Raw genomic sequence first — 16,038 nt, 5'->3', positions numbered from 1 at the left:
TCTTAATCAAGTGTGGTCAGTCATATATATTTGTGAGGAACTTTGTAGAAATTTTTATCTAAATAAGCTATATTTTGTTCTTTAGGTTGCTACATGGGTGGATGAAACTTTAAGTTCTGTTGCTTCTAAGCTAGAGCATACTGCACAAACTTACTCAGAGCTTCAGGGAGAACGGATAGTTTCATTACATTGTTGTGCTCTTTACACCTGTGCTCAACTAGAGAATAATCTGTATTGGTGGTAAGTAAAAAAGATGGAAGTTATGTTATCAGTGAATATCACACCTGAAAATTCAGACATTTTGCAGCCCTTGGGAGGCTGAGTTGATATAGAAGAAAACAACAATAAAAAAGCTAACAATATTTTTCAGACTTGTGTATGAAATTAATAAGGACTTTTTGATTTATTGCTAGTTGTTGAAGAGCATGAAATAATAATGAGTACATATATATAAAACAAACATTTTTACAGTGCCTATAAACTTTTTTTAGATTTAAACTGGAATAGCTATTTGTTTTTGTTTTTAGAAAAGATAGAATATAATGATTAGATGACTAGACTTATTGTTTACAAAACAGTATAATAGATTTCTCGTTAAAAATTTTTTTCTATAGTGCCTATAATATGATATGCTAAATTATCAAAATGGTTGTTATGGTTTTTACTATGAACATAGGTCTAATTTTTTTTCTTTTGCTACAGATTTTTCCTTACTTAGAATTCCACTTTAACCATCAGTATCAGTATGTTCAGTCCCCCAGTTGTCTTTCAGTTAGCCCAATTTTGTCTTTGATTTATCTTTATTCATTACTATCATCTAATCAGAAATCAAATCCTATTAATTATTTCATTTATCCTTACCTCTGTCATACCTAACTTTGGCTTATATGTATCTGAGTTATGATGTTAACTTTTTCCATTAGTCTTCTTGCCTCCAATATTCCTTCTCCCTTTTCTTCTCTTTCTCCCCAAATCTGTTCATCTGTTGTCAAACTATTTTCCCTTATGAATACTTTAGCTATTGTGTTCAAGCTGTTATTATTGAGTAAAACTCAAAAATTGGCATTCAGAGTCTGTAATGTATTCCTACCAAACTTTTAATAACACATTACACTTTATACAATGACTAAATTGGACTGCCACTTCTATTATATTCCCTGTAACTTTTCTTCTCTTTGGTTATATTGTTTTCCATATCTAGAATACTCCCATGCCTTTGTACTTGTTTTAGAAATTCCATGCTTTTCCTTCTGACCTTTTATTTGGAAATGACTATGTCCCCCTATGGTCTTTATTGTTTATCATTTTTATTGTTTATTTATTGTATATCATTCTTGTGTCATATTTTACTACTCACCTTTTAGCTACCTGAGAATAAGAGATAGTCTTAACATTGGCTGTAGCAACTTGTGGACTGCTCTGTAAAGAAGAACTTGACAGATATTTCTTCAATTATTTTGTGGCCAAACTAGAAGATGTCATTATGATATAGGGACTTCACTTCTCAAATTTAACTGATGAGTCTAAGCTAAATTTTTTTTGTGTGTTATGGATTCCTATGGCAGTCTGGTAAAAGTTATATACCCTTTCTTAGCATAATATTTTTAAATGCCTGAAATAGAATACATAGAGTCAAAGAAAACAATATATTGAAATACAGTTATTAAAATATTCAAAAAATAAGTTTAAACTTTAATTGTAAATACCTAATTTACTGACATTGGTTATGTACCCTTAAGTTTAATTATAGTACCTAATCTTAATGTAAATGAAAATAAGGAATTAAAATTTGAAAAGTAATTAATTGAGTAGCTGTTTAAAAGGCCCAGAAATTTCTTACATCTAAGTTTTCTAAATACCTGGGGCCTGATAATTTATTTTTAGTATTCTAAATGTAATAGATTTTAAATGAGATTTTTGTCAACATTTTAATTTAAAGTATATAAAATATTTATTTTAAAATCATACAGATTTCTAAGGTAGTTCTGCTTTGAGGATAAATAGAAATGGTCAGCTAATGAATCTCTAGAAGGTATATAGATAATAAAATGAATGATATATTATTTGACCTGTAGGACCTCTCTCACTTTGAAGTTGTGATTTGGGGATTGGTAATTTTTTCCTTCCATGTTATTTATGATCTTATTTTTTAATTAAAGCCTTTTATTTTCAAAATACATGCAAAGACAGCTTTCAATATTCACTCTTGCAAAACCCTGTATTCCAAATTTTTCTCCCTTTCCCTTTCCCCCTTCCCTGGACAGCAAGTAATCTAATACAGGTTAAACATACATAGGGCTTCTAAACATATTTCCACATTTATCATGGTGCACAAGAAAAATCAGTTCAAAAAGGGGTTGGGGGGGAAGCAAAGAAACAGCAAAAAAGATGAAAATAGTATAAAGTCCCCGTGGTCCTCTTTCTGGATGCAGATGGCTCTCTTCATCACAAATCTATTAGAATTGGTCTGAAAAGAGCCCAAGTCCATCAGTATTGATCATCACATAATCTTGTTGTTGCTGTGTACACGCATGTTCTCTTGGTTCTACTCATTCGCATTAGTTCATATAAATCTCTCCAGGCCTCTTTGAAATCATTCTGTTGATCATTTCTTATAAAAAAATAATAATTCCATAACATTCATTTACCATAAGTTGTTCAGCCGTTCCCTAGTGGGCATATACTCAGTTTCCAATTCCTTGCTACTACAAAAAAATGTTTGTAGCATTGGGAAGCAGATAGAGACACTACTGGATAAAAGATATGCAGTTTGATAGCCTCATTCCAAATTGGTCTTCAGAATGATGGGAACAGTTCACAGCTTCACCAACAGTGTATTACTGTTCCAGTTTATCCACATCCCGTCTAATATCAATCATTATCCTTTCCTGTCATCTTGGCCAGGGATTGGTAATTTTAACAATGAATTGATTTTAAGTGACTTTGATTAGAGATGCCAGCTAGTTCATTAATGACAGATTCTTATCCATGTCTTCTTATAAAAATCAAGTTCTGTTTTATTGTATATTATTTAAAAATATCCTGATAATGGAAGAAAGCAGAAAATATCTGATTATCAGCTAGTGAAGATACGACAATAGTGTCCTTAGTATGCAAAAATGTGACATTATTATATGGTCTTCTATTATGCTTAACACATGAATTTTTTATTTTCCTCCATAGTAGGGTTGGCCAAGCTGCTTGTTTTTTGAATGGCCCAGGAGCTAGGGCTGGTTTTTACATTTTTATTAAAATATTTAAAATTTTATTTGGTATTACACTAGTTTTCCTTCTTAATTTTCTGGAATTTATCCTTCAAGCCTTTGCTCAGTTGATTCTAAAATTCTTGGAATAAAGTGTTTAAGGTTTTTTTAACTTCCATTTGTCTGGTGTTTGTATTCTTTTCTAGGGGTGTAGTCCCATTTAGTCAGAGGAAAAAGATGTTAGAAAAAGCAAGGGCAAAAAATAAAAAGCCCAAGTCCAGTGCTGGTATCTCCTCAATGCCTAATATCACAGTCGGCACCCAGGTAAGAGTTGAGACTATGGTTTTTGTTTTGTTTTTCTTAATTAAATATTTTTCCTTGGTTACATTTAAAACAAATTTTTTTTTAACATTTATTTTAAAAACTTATAGATTGTCAGGTTCTCTGCCTTATCCCTACCCCAAACCTTATTAAACTATATATGAAGTTATGCAGAACATTTCCATAAAAGTCAAGTTGTGAAAGAAAACACATCTCCCACCCTCAGAAAAAGAACCTTTAAGAAAAATCAAGTTTTAAAAAAGTGCTTCAATCTGTATTGACACACAATCATTGCCTTCTCTGAGTATGGATAGGATTTTTCATTATAATTCCTTCAGAGTAGTGGATGATTGTACTACTGAAAATAGCAAAGCATCCCAGAAAATTGCTAATAACTTGATATATGTTGCTTGACTTCATGTAGAACTGTCCAAGTTGGTTTTTTTCCCTATTCTGAGAGCATCCTGCTCATCTTTTCTCACAGAACAATAATATTCCATGACAATTATCTACCATAATTTATTTAAGCCTTCCACAATTGATGGATATCCCTTCAATTTCCAATTTCTCCCCTCATAAGAGAGTTGCTACAAAAATTTTTGGAAATATAGATTCTTTACCTTTTCTTTAAATTTCTTTTGGTATTCTTATCTAGTAGTGGTATTGTTAGGTCAAAAGATAGGTCTGAATTTTGAGAATAGATCGTATCTTTTGATGATTTGTCAATTAGGACAAAATTTTTATTAATTTGACTCAGTTCCCTCTATGTTTGAGAAATGAGGCCTTATCAGAGAAACTTCCTACAAAATTCTTTTTATTATTGCCAATTGTATTTCTTTTCTTTCCTTCCCCTCTTACTGCCCCCCTCCCTCATTTATACTATTCTCTCTCTTTTTTCTATCCTGTCCCTCCTCAGAAGTGTTTTATACTACTAACTACTCCCTCCCCCAGTATTTTTTATCACTCTCTTCCCTTCCCATATTCTAATCTCTTCCTATTTTCCTGCAGGATAAGATAGACTTCTATGTTCATGTTAGGTGTGTATATTATTTCCACTTTGAGCCAATTCTGATGAGAGTGACGTTCACTAACCATCTTCTCCCCTTCTTCCCCTCCTCTGTAAAAAGTTTTTTCTTGTCTTTTTAATGGCAAATCCTTTACACCATGCCACTTCTCCTTTTCCCTTTCTTCCAGTTCATTCTTCTTTCACCCCTTAATTCCATCATTTATTTTAGATATTATCCCTTCATATTCAACTCACACCTATGCCCTGGGTCTATAAGTACTACTCCTAACTCCCATAATAATGAGAACATTCTAATGAGTTACAAGTATCATTTTCCCATGTGGGAATGTAACAGATTAACCTTATTAAGTCCTTTCTGATATCACTTTTCTGATTATCTCCTTATGCTTCTCCTGATTCTTGTATTCAAAAATCACATTTTCCATTCAGCTTTGGTCTTTTCATGATGAATACTTGAAAATCCTCTATCTCATTGAATGATCACCTTTTCTTCTGAAGGTTTGCTTGATAGGTAATTCTAGGTTGTAATCCTAACTCCACTGCTTTTTGGAATATCATATTCCTCTGCCCTCTTATCCTTTAATGTTGAAGTCACTAAATCTTTTGTTATCCTGACTGTGGTGTGAATGATCCTTTCTAGATGCTTGCAATATTTTCTCCTTGATCTGAGATTTCTGGAATTTGAATATAATATTCCTGGGAGCTTTCATTTTGGGATCCCTTTCAGGAGATTGGTTTATTCTTTCAATTTTTAGGCTATCAGGACAGTTTTCCTTGATGGTTTCTTGACAGATGTTGTCTAGGCTTTTTTTCTTTTTTTTACATCATGATTTTCAGATAGTGCAATAGTTTTTAAATTATGTTTCCTAGATGTGTTTTCCAGATTAGTTCCTTTTTTCCAATAAGATATTTCACATTTTTCTATTTTTTCACTTTTTTGTTTTGCTTTATTATATCTTGATTTGTCATAGTTGTTAGCTTCCATTTGCTGAATTCTAATTTTTAAGAAATTACTTTCCTCAGTGAACTTTTTTATCTCCTTTACCATTTGTTTTTTTTTTAAGACATTCTTCCTCATTAGATTTTTGTATTTCCTTTTGTCACTCTATTCTATTTCTAATATTTCCTCTATCTCTCTTACTTGATTTTGAAAATCTCTTTTGACCTCTTTCATAACCAAAGCCCTATTCTTATTTTATACTTGAAGGCTTTATATATATATATATGTGTGTGTGTGTGTGTGTGTGTGTGTGTGTGTGTGTGTGTGTGTGTGTGTGTGTGTGTAAACGCTTTGGCTTTGTTATCTTTTGAGTGTGTTTTGATTATCCTTATCATCATAGTAACTTGCTGTGGTCAGAAACTTTTTTTGCTTTCTGCTCATTTTCCAGCCTATTGCTTGGCTTTTAACTCTGTTATAGTAGGACTCTGTTTCCAGGGTGGAGAGTGCAGTGTGTTAAGCTTCAGGGTTTTTTTGCAGTTGTTTTCAGAGATTTTTCTAGCCACCTGACCACAAACGCTTTTCTGCCCTGCAGTAGTTAGGTGCATCCCTGTCCCACTGTAAGTGCAAGATCTAATGTGTTAAAGAAGCAGTCCTGCTTTTTCCAGGGTTGGGTCTGAGTCTTCCCAAGTACAGCCTGAGATGGTATTGCACCCTGGTTCCACAGACCTTTTCTGGTGACCTTCAAGTCTTCTTTGGTGTCTCTGGGCTGAGACATCTTGAAACCACCAATACTGCTGCTGATTCATAGGTCCTCCTTTGCTTACACTGGGACTGAGGTTGCACTTACTCCCACCTTGGTGTAACTGACCTTTTTCTGCTGACCTTCAGTAGGAAAATACTCTATTCTATCTTTTGGGGTTTTCCAACTCTAAATTTTTTTGGAGTCATTATTTAAAGGATGGTTGGGACAGTTTTGGGGAAGAGGTGGGGCAAATTATTGCCTTTACTCTGTTACTCTGTCATGTTGGCTCCACCTAGAGAGTATGTTTGACAGAAAGTACTTTTGAAAATTTTAAAACTGCTTTTTTCTTTACACTATTTTTAAGCAATTTAGTCATAAAATTAAATATCAAAGCTAACCTTAAATATATATAAGTACACTTATTTTTGATGACAAGTCCTCAACTTCACTGAATCTCAGTTTCTTCATCTAAAAATGGGGATAATAACATTTACTTCAAAAGATTGTTGTGATGATCAGATGGGATAATATACATAAAATATTTTACAAACCTTAAAGTACTATATAAATGATTTTGGTTATCAACTAGATGATCCTTAAAGTCCTTTACAGCTTTAAAATAATTCTAATTTTATGAATTTTTTTCTCCTGGAAGCTTTCTTCATTGTTAATTTTACTATTAATATTACTGTTAATATAGTGTGCCACTCTTATTTTTTTTGCCTGTTGTTTATAAAAAAATTTCAAAGTAATGCCATACAGTTCTAGTCTTACACATTAATTTCACTGAATTTTGTTCTTGGTTTCTGTATAGCAGATACCTGTTCCATGCTATGCCTGGCTATAGTGATTTTTTTTTTTTAAATCAATCATGCATATCCCTTTTTGGCTTTTCAGATTTAGATTTGCATAGAACAGGTGCTTAATATATGTTTGATTCAATCAAAATAAAGAATTTTAATATTCTTTCCGCCTTTTTTTCAACTAGACCCATTTTGTAGCAAATTACAAAGTAGCTGTTTTTATTATAATAAGATTAAATGATGTAACTGTATTTGGAGAAACCAGAAATAATACCTAGGGAATTCATGAAATTACAGTATCAAACATTTTGGAATGGTTTTGGATAAGTTCGAATTAGCAAGAAATTAGATCAGATTGATGAATATAAGAAACAATTAGGTAGATAGTTTCAGAAAAACATTTATGATCCTTTGAACTGTATATAGTAACACCAATATTTTAATGATAATTAACTGTGAAAGACTTGGCTACTTTGATCAATACAATGTCCCATGATAATTTTCAAAATACTAATAATGAAAAAAAAAATGCTACTAGGGAAAGAATTTGTATAAAATAGAATTTTTAAAAAATTTCTTTGGTAAAGTAGGGTTTAAAGTACTTAAAATTGAAACAGTTTCTTCCATGAGAGTCATTTACTAGAGAAATTTCTCTAGGTTGCAAATACGAAAAGGAATATATTGGGCATTATGTTCAACCATACTTGCATTCATAGAGAATGCAATTTTCAGCTGCGTCTTTGAAGTGAAAAAACAACAAAAATAAATTACTTCTTTCAGATACTAAATTAAGTTTCCAAGCTTAATTTTTTTAGAATTTAATCTTTATTGAACCTTCAAAATCTTTTGCCCATGTAATTCTAAATTTATTGAAATCACTTTCCTTCTCTTGTTTGCCTTAACTAAACTAATCTCAGCATTAGCTTCATTTATTCTTCCAAAATACTACCAGTTAACACCTTCCCACAAATTTCTCCAAATTGTAATTTAGACCAACCTGATTGTATTTTATAGATTGTAAAAAATTAGGCTCATGTTAAGTAATATAGCTAGTTACTAAGTTTTATACTCTGGATCAGACCATGATCATTTCTTTTCACTGTTACGTTGCTTCTTTCCTCAGCAATTATATGATTTGGGAAGATAGAGACATTTCCTCTTTTTTTCTTTTTACTTAATTTAATAATTTTTACAATAATTTTTATTTCTCTTGACCCTCCCCAACATATACCAAGAAGGCAAATAATTATAGATGTGAACTTAGGCAAAACATTTCTATGTTAGACTTAATACTCAATTTTTTAATAAGCATGAAAAATAAAGTGAGAAAAGTATATTTCATCTTGCACTCAGTTAATCAATTCTTTCTTTGGAGATAGATAACTTTTTTTTAATCATGAATCCTTTGGAATTGGGATATTTTATTGATCAAAATAGCTAATTCTTTACAGTTAATTATCATTAAAATTTTTGTGTTGCTATATACAATGATCTGATTCTGCTTATTTCACTTTTCATTGGTTTATGTAGATCTTGCAGTGTTTTTCCAAAACTATTTCCTAATTATTTCTTATAGTACAATAGTACTCCATCACAGTCATGTGCCAAAACTTATTCAACCATTCCCCATTTGTTAGGCATTTTTACTACCACAAAAAGAGTTGCAATGGGAGTTTTTGCACATATAGGTTTGTTCCTTTTTAAAAAAATCTCTTTAGTTTATAGACCTAGTTATGGTATTACTTCATTACAGATTCTTAGTTCCTAATTGTTTAATAGAATGGTTGAGCTATTTCATACCTCCACCAACAGTTCATTCTTGTACCTATTTTTCCTTTCATCTTTTGTTATTTCTCATAGGTATGAGGTAATACCTTGGAGTTGTTTTAATTTAAGTGTCTCTAATCAAAAGTGATTTAGTAGGATTATAGATAGCTTCTGAAAACTGCCTATTCGTATCCCTTGACAATTTGTGGATTGGCTTTTTAATAAATTTGACTTGAGTTCTCTATACATTTGAGAAATGGGGTCTTTACTAGAATAACTTGTAAAAATTTTTGGTTACTTCCTATGTGCCCATTTCTTTTTGTTAGGGAAGTTTTCTCACCTTGGTTATTGTATCAGTATTGTATCCCAGCTCTAATACTTTGCCCCATTGTACTTTTCACTTTCTCTCAAGAAATTCACAAACTCTTCATACTAATGTTTATATAGGCTTTCAGGTTTGCCAAATCACAATTACCTTAGGAAGTATATTGTCATCATTTCAGAATCAAGAAAACTAAAGCAGGGCAGTAACTATTAAACAGTCCCAGACATGATAAAGCCAAAGAGAAGACCTATTTGTCTCAAAAATCAGTTAACCAAATACTGTACTGTTTTATTATATTAGTCATAATTTTAAATTGTATTACTTGCCTCTCTGTTTTCATATTTCTCTTCATTCCTTCTGTGATGTTTATAAAACTGCCTTTAAAAAAAAAGTTAGATGCTCACCTGTTTACTGTTACCTTCTTTTTAAAACAACAACAACAAAAACTTGGTAATATGCTATAATATTGAGGCTTATGTAAAGACTGCCAAAGTTACTTAATTTTCTTAGCCATATATTTTATTTATATTCTTTATTTTCCTTTCATATTCCTTTAATTTGGAAAGAGATGCTTTGTAGTGTTCCCTCTCACATTCTTAATTTCCTCTGTAATATGGTCTTTAAAATAATGTTTTGATTTAGATGATAATTTTCTTTTATCAGGTGTGCTTAAGAAATAATCCTCTCTATCATGCTGGAGCAGTTGCCTTTTCAATTAGTGCTGGAATTCCTAAAGTTGGTGTATTAATGGAGTCAGTTTGGAATATGAATGACAGCTGTAGATTCCAGCTTCGGTCACCTGAAAGCTTGAAAAACATGGAGAAAGCTAGCAAAACTACTGAAACTAAGTAAGTAAATTTGATGAAATGTTAATTTGAAAACATTTTTAAAATTAAGAACCTTAATTATTATTATTATTAATTCCTTATAAAGGAATTGCAACAACTTCACATGTTGGGCCCTTAAAAAGATCCTATGAAAAATGTTTTTTTCTTGGAAAACTTATTTTCAACAAAAACAAAACAAAAGAAAATCAGATGTCTGTGTTTTGCTATGAAATCAAGGAAAGACAATAAATACTTAAACTACCTAGGAACAACTTCGTATATTTACCTAAAAGTTTATGTACAGTGAGTATGTGTTGTGGGGACAAAATTATTAGTCATTTGCTATTTTCACTTGGGCTTTCATTAACTTAGCGTAATCCTTGTAATCTGCCTATTAAAATAGAACTGTTAAAAATGGATTAAGAATAATTAATAAGAAGATCAGAACTTTTTTTTTGGCTAAAAATATTCTTTATTTTAGACTAACACTGAGTGATTTCTTTCACCTAATTTAACTCTCCTGAATCATTTTACAACTTCTTACTATATCTTCTTCTCCTCCCCCCGCCTCCACAATCTTTATCAATATTTTTTTCAAATTCATTTTGAACTTTAAACAAAAAAATCCCCAGGAAGAACATTTTCATGTACAGTACATCATAAAAATAAGGTTCATTTCCATTTTACACTGTTTACTTTTTCTGGGAAAACTACATAGTTATAGGAATAATCCTTTTGAAGAGGTGATCAATGGTAGTTTTATTTTTTCTGTTTTAGCCTTTCATTTTAGAATTTCAAGGCAATTTTCCGTAGCAATTTTCATAATGTTGTATCTAGTCTTTTTAAAAACATCATCTCTTTCAGATAAGCCAAGAATTGTTAATATTATCTCTCCTTGAACTCTTTTCTAGATCAGTTGTTTTTCTAATAAGATGTTTCATATTTTCTTCTATTTTTTTCTTTTGACTTTGTTTTCTTATTTCTTGGTATCTTACAACATTGGCTTCTCCTTGCCCAATTCTAATTTTCCAGGTATTATTTTCTTCTATAAGCTTTTGGATCTCTTTTTCCAGTTGGTTTGCTTTCTTTTCAAAACTTTCTTAATTTTTCTTCCTAATTTTTCCTCTATCTCTCTTAATTGATTTTTAAAGTACTTTTTATGCTCTTCTAAAGCTATCTTGGACTTGACATTGACATTTGAAGTTTTTATGGCATTTTAAAATTTATTATCTTTTTCTATGTTTTAATCCAGACTTCTCTATCCCCATAGTTGCTGTAGTCTGCTTCTTTCTCCTTTGCTCAGTCATTATTAATTTTTTAGTGGCTTGCTATTATAATCAGCTTCCAGTCCTGAGTTTTGAGCAATGATGCCTCAGGCTTCAAGTTCACTGCTCATCCCTTGGCTTTGGAGTCCCTATAGCCAGCAGGGGTTCCACTCTTCTGCTGTAACACCCACCAGATGTGAGTTTATTTCTGTTTACCCACAGCTACAACTTGGGCCTTAGTTGATCAGCCCAGTGTTCTATGAATTTAAAGGTGGGTAAACAGAGATCTGTAGGACTTTTTTGTTGATTCAGCAGTCTTCCTGGAAGTATTTGCACTTTTCCCTTTTTGCACTTTACAAGCCTCTGTTCCCCTGGAGGGATTATGTTTTTCCTAAGTATCTTCTCAAGTTGTCTGAAGAGAACAACTACTTCACCCTGAGTTTTAATTATTTCTGCCACATTCTAACTTCATTTTGAAGTGATATTTGTGGGGAAAATTTGAAGAGGCTTTTTGTTCTCTTCCCCTCTTCTCTTATTAATATATCTTGTTCACAGATAATAGGTTACAATTTATAGAACTGTTTGCTTTGCAGGAAATGCTATATATATTTTTTTTGCCTTGTGGAAATCAACTATTAAAATATGGGTACCTAATAAAGAAATAGGCTACTTGATGCATCTATTCCTCACTCAGCCTTCTTCAATCATAGAAAATCTTGAAGACAATTTAAAAGATTCTGAAACTTTATCCTTATCCCTACTTCTCAGTTTCTCTATATTTTTAGATACATTTGTTACACATCTGAACTATTTATATGCCAACTGTTTGACATTAATAAAAATAAATACTATTTTATTTAGGAAATTATCAAATACACCAAAATCTGAGATTGTTGTGTTCATCTAAAGCTGTCATTGAATTTTTAAAGTTGACTCGAAAATGCAGCGTTGTATACCTGCTTTTCTTCATCTTTGTTAATCTCAATAAAAAGTTAGTTAAGTTGAAAAATAAAGAACTGGGTTCTACTTGGGCTTTGTTATGTTACTTTCTTGTAGAAGTATGCAAGTCATTACTCATTATTGATATACCATCATAGTTATGTGGTGGTGGTGGTGCAGCTATATGTATTTACTTGGTATTTATTCTAAAGTTTGTTAATAATTATTTTGGTCTATTTTCTAATATTGATGGAAAATATTATCAATTGTTGTATAGTTTTAAAGCTTTATATTCACCTGATATTTGGGTTTGGAAACATTCAGGGTTCAGTTCATTACACTTTTCGTGAAAATTGGACTTATTTTCTTTTCTTATTCTTAGCCTTGCAGATATAAGAATGATTTATTTCATTTTTTTGCTGGCAAACAATGTTATTAATTTATTTATAATAGTGAAGTCTTTTACCAGTTAAGCTTCTAGAATATAATTCTAGATAATTAGAATGGTTCACGAAATGAAATGGTAATTTTGTTTTTGTTTTTTAACCTAATGATAATAGATGACTTAGCTTTTTTTCGAATTGAAAATTCATTTATGGCATTTATTTAATGAACATAAAAATGGATTATTATATAAGCTTTTTTCTCATGTAGACTATTGATTTCACGAACTTGAGTTAAATAAACTGCTTAAAGCCTTTCTGTTAGAGATGATTGAATTCAAGTCTTATTTCTTTAGTTCACTGAAATGTTTGGTAACCTCTTAGTAGACATCCTTTGGACCTATTTGCACATGTTGTATGAGTGGTGGATTCTAACTCTTGAGCACCTGGTTCTGTATTGCTGGTGTATAGATTACAAAGCTAGAAATCACTGAATTTGCTTGATCTGTATGACCAAAATGGGGGGAATCTCTTGATTAAGAAAAAGCTAAAGAGTAAGTGCTACATAATTTGATCCTTAGTCATTCCCTAAAAGGAATGTTAAATGGCATGTAGATAGAGTGCTGGGGCCTAGAGTCAGGAAGCTTCATCTTCCTCAGTTCAGATTGGTCACTAAACACTTATTAGTTGTGTGAGCCTGGGTAAATCATTTAATACTGTTTAATTTAGTTTCCTTATCTGTAAAATGAGTTGGAGAAGGAAATGGCAATCCCCTATACTGTCTTTGCCAGCAAAACCCTAAATGGGAGTCATGAAGCATTAGCCAGATGTCTCCATTTGAACCCATGAAAATACTGATGAATTTAATGTACTGTCTCCCTTGATGAGATATGCAGTATTATATACATACATACATACATACATACATACAATGTATTGGCCTGTATTTTGATATGTAGGCAAATTCTGTGTGTTTTCTTATCTAAGTATCAGTTTCACTGAAAGTTCATGTAGATTTTGCAAATTTCAAAGCTTTAGGAAGTATGGGTTAACACAAAATTACTTTTTCAAAAGCCATTTTATCTAATTCTAGTGTTGTTCTTTTTCCAGTATCTTTACTTACTGAGAAGTAAAATCTTATTTTTGAATTTTAGACCTGAAAGTAAACAGGAGCCTGTGAAAACTGAAATGGGTCCCCCGCCCTCTCCAGCTTCCACATGTAGTGATGCCTCTTCAATTGCAAGCAGTGCATCAATGCCATATAGTAAGTTATGTAGCTCGTATAAATTGTTTAAAAAGTTTATTTTTTATTTTTATGTAACTCTATTCAGTCTACTTCTTGTTGGATGATGCATAGATTTTAACAAAGACTGTAATATTTTTAATGGCATAAATATAACTCACAAGCAATCTAAAAGTAAGAAAAGGTTTAATAATTTTGACAATACTCTTATTTATAATAGTGGAGTAATGTTGATAATTCAGGGATAAAGTAAAACCATTAGTTAAGTGTATCTAAATTAATTACAATAGTATGCTATTTTTTCTACCAGAAACATTACAAGAAAATTTTTAGCATCCCATTTTTACAATATTTTGAGTTGCAGATTTTTCTCCCACCCTCCCCTCTCTTCTTCTAAAGAAAATTTAATCTAGTTTAATTAGTACCTAAATTAAATCATGCTTCACAGGCAGACTAAATTGTTGGTTCAAAAGGAATACCATTCATGGGCCCATATTTTTAGTGCTTATGAAAAATAAAAGAGAAAAAGAAGTGATTGCAATTTTATGTTCCGTCAGCCTTTGCTGAGGATGAAGAGCTAGAAAAAGTTTATGAAGAACTTGATAAGGGCCTGCAGTTCAAGTTAGCAAAAAACCGTGCCTTAGAATTAGAAGACTTGGGTCATCTGCATGATCTTAGGTAGCATATTTATTATTCAGATCATCAATTTTCTTTATATGGAAATGAAGGGCTTTGTCTAAAAAGCTTCTCAAGTCACTCAGGCTCTAGATCAAAGATCTTGGCTTGCTTTTGTGGTAACCATGCGATCCTAGACACTTAACCTTTCTGTGTCAGAAAATGGGAGAGTTTGTGTGAATCATCTCTAAAAAGCTCCTTCTGATACTTTGTCATCAATAGGACAGAAAGGATTTATTGAGTTTGAGGTATCATTATATAGTACAAAGAGTGCCAGCCTGAGACTTGTCAAATAATTTCTATAGCTAGCTAGGTAATTGGGGGGGGGGGGGGGAGAGTAAGAGCTGAATCTTGAGTTAGGTTGCCTTATCATATGCTGTGTCTTACTGATTCTACTTTTCCAACGTCTTGTACCTATCTTTTTTTTCTCTAATCACATGCACACTTTATTTATTTATTTTTTTACTTCTTTATTTACTTTATTACCTCTTTTCTAGTCTATTATTATAGCTTCCTCATTGGTCCCCCCTCCCTAAGTATATCCCCCTATAATTTATCCTTTATGGCTGTTAACTTTTAGAGCACAGGTTCCAGAGCTTCCCTTGCTAATTCAGCTCCACTGACTCTTTTTTTTATCCTTGCTTGCCATTTAAAGCCTATTCCAATCTCAGTTTCTGGTCTTGTACTATTCCATTCAATTACTTTTATTCATATATTCTATTGTTCATATGACCTGGCAATCTTAAAATCTCCTTTAGTTTTACCCTAGCCCCAATTGTTTCCTGTGCCTGGAATTAACTCAGTTCTTTCCATAAGCACTTAGAATCCCTAGTGTTCTTCAGCGTTCCAACTCAGATGCCACCTCCTAAGTGAGACCTTTTCTCATCCCCCTAGCTGCTCCCCCAAAATTTTGGTTAGTATAGTTATATATGATCTCATAAATATATATCATGTCCCCTTGAGGACAGGGACTTTGTTTTGTTTTGTTTTCTCTTTGTATTCTATGACTTGAGGGTCAGCTAGATGACCCAATGTCTTTCTGAGTTAAAATCTAGTCATAGACATTTACTAGCTGTGTAATCTAGAGCAAGTCACTTAACCCTGTTTGCCTTGATTCCTCAACTGAAAAGTGAACTGGAGAAGGAAATGACAAACCACTCCAATGTCTTTGCCAAGAAAACCCCACAATGGAGTCAGAAAAAGTTGAACACAGCTGAACAAATGTGTGGCATATGTAGTGCAAGGTGATAGGGTTCAATTATTTATTGTCATGTCTCAATGCTAGATGTTCTGTTAATAAGTTTATAGGATCATAGATTCAAATTAGAAGGGATTCATAGATTATTGGATTCATTTTCCTAATTTTATTGATAAGAAAACTGACACTCAGAGGCATGGTGACTTGTCCATAGTGTAAAAGAGTGACAAAGTTAGGATTTGAACTCGGGGCCTATGATTATAAATTTAGTTTAGTGTTTTTTTTTGTTTTGTTTTTTTTTTTTTACCTCGGGAATATCATCCAGAGAATATAAACTGTACATCAAATAAATAGGTGACATATGCAATACACTCTTAAAA

General features: G+C 31.9%; 1 protein-coding gene across 2 annotated transcripts in view; it reads left to right on the top strand.

Annotated features, from left to right (window-relative positions):
* Positions 1 to 16,038, top strand: part of UBR5 (ubiquitin protein ligase E3 component n-recognin 5) — a 154,205-nt gene that overhangs the window by 72,502 nt on the left and 65,665 nt on the right. For both annotated transcript variants that reach the window (XM_051970953.1, XM_051970952.1), the window contains exons 12-15: positions 86 to 240; positions 3,410 to 3,527; positions 9,792 to 9,976; positions 13,697 to 13,806. In XM_051970953.1, coding sequence (XP_051826913.1) covers positions 86 to 240; positions 3,410 to 3,527; positions 9,792 to 9,976; positions 13,697 to 13,806 — 568 coding nt within the window. The remainder of the gene's footprint in view (positions 1 to 85; positions 241 to 3,409; positions 3,528 to 9,791; positions 9,977 to 13,696; positions 13,807 to 16,038) is intronic.

The sequence above is a fragment of the Antechinus flavipes genome, chromosome 1 (assembly GCF_016432865.1).
Source record: "Antechinus flavipes isolate AdamAnt ecotype Samford, QLD, Australia chromosome 1, AdamAnt_v2, whole genome shotgun sequence".
Taxonomy (NCBI): Eukaryota; Metazoa; Chordata; class Mammalia; order Dasyuromorphia; family Dasyuridae; genus Antechinus; species Antechinus flavipes.
This window is presented reverse-complemented; position numbering and strand designations above follow the sequence as displayed.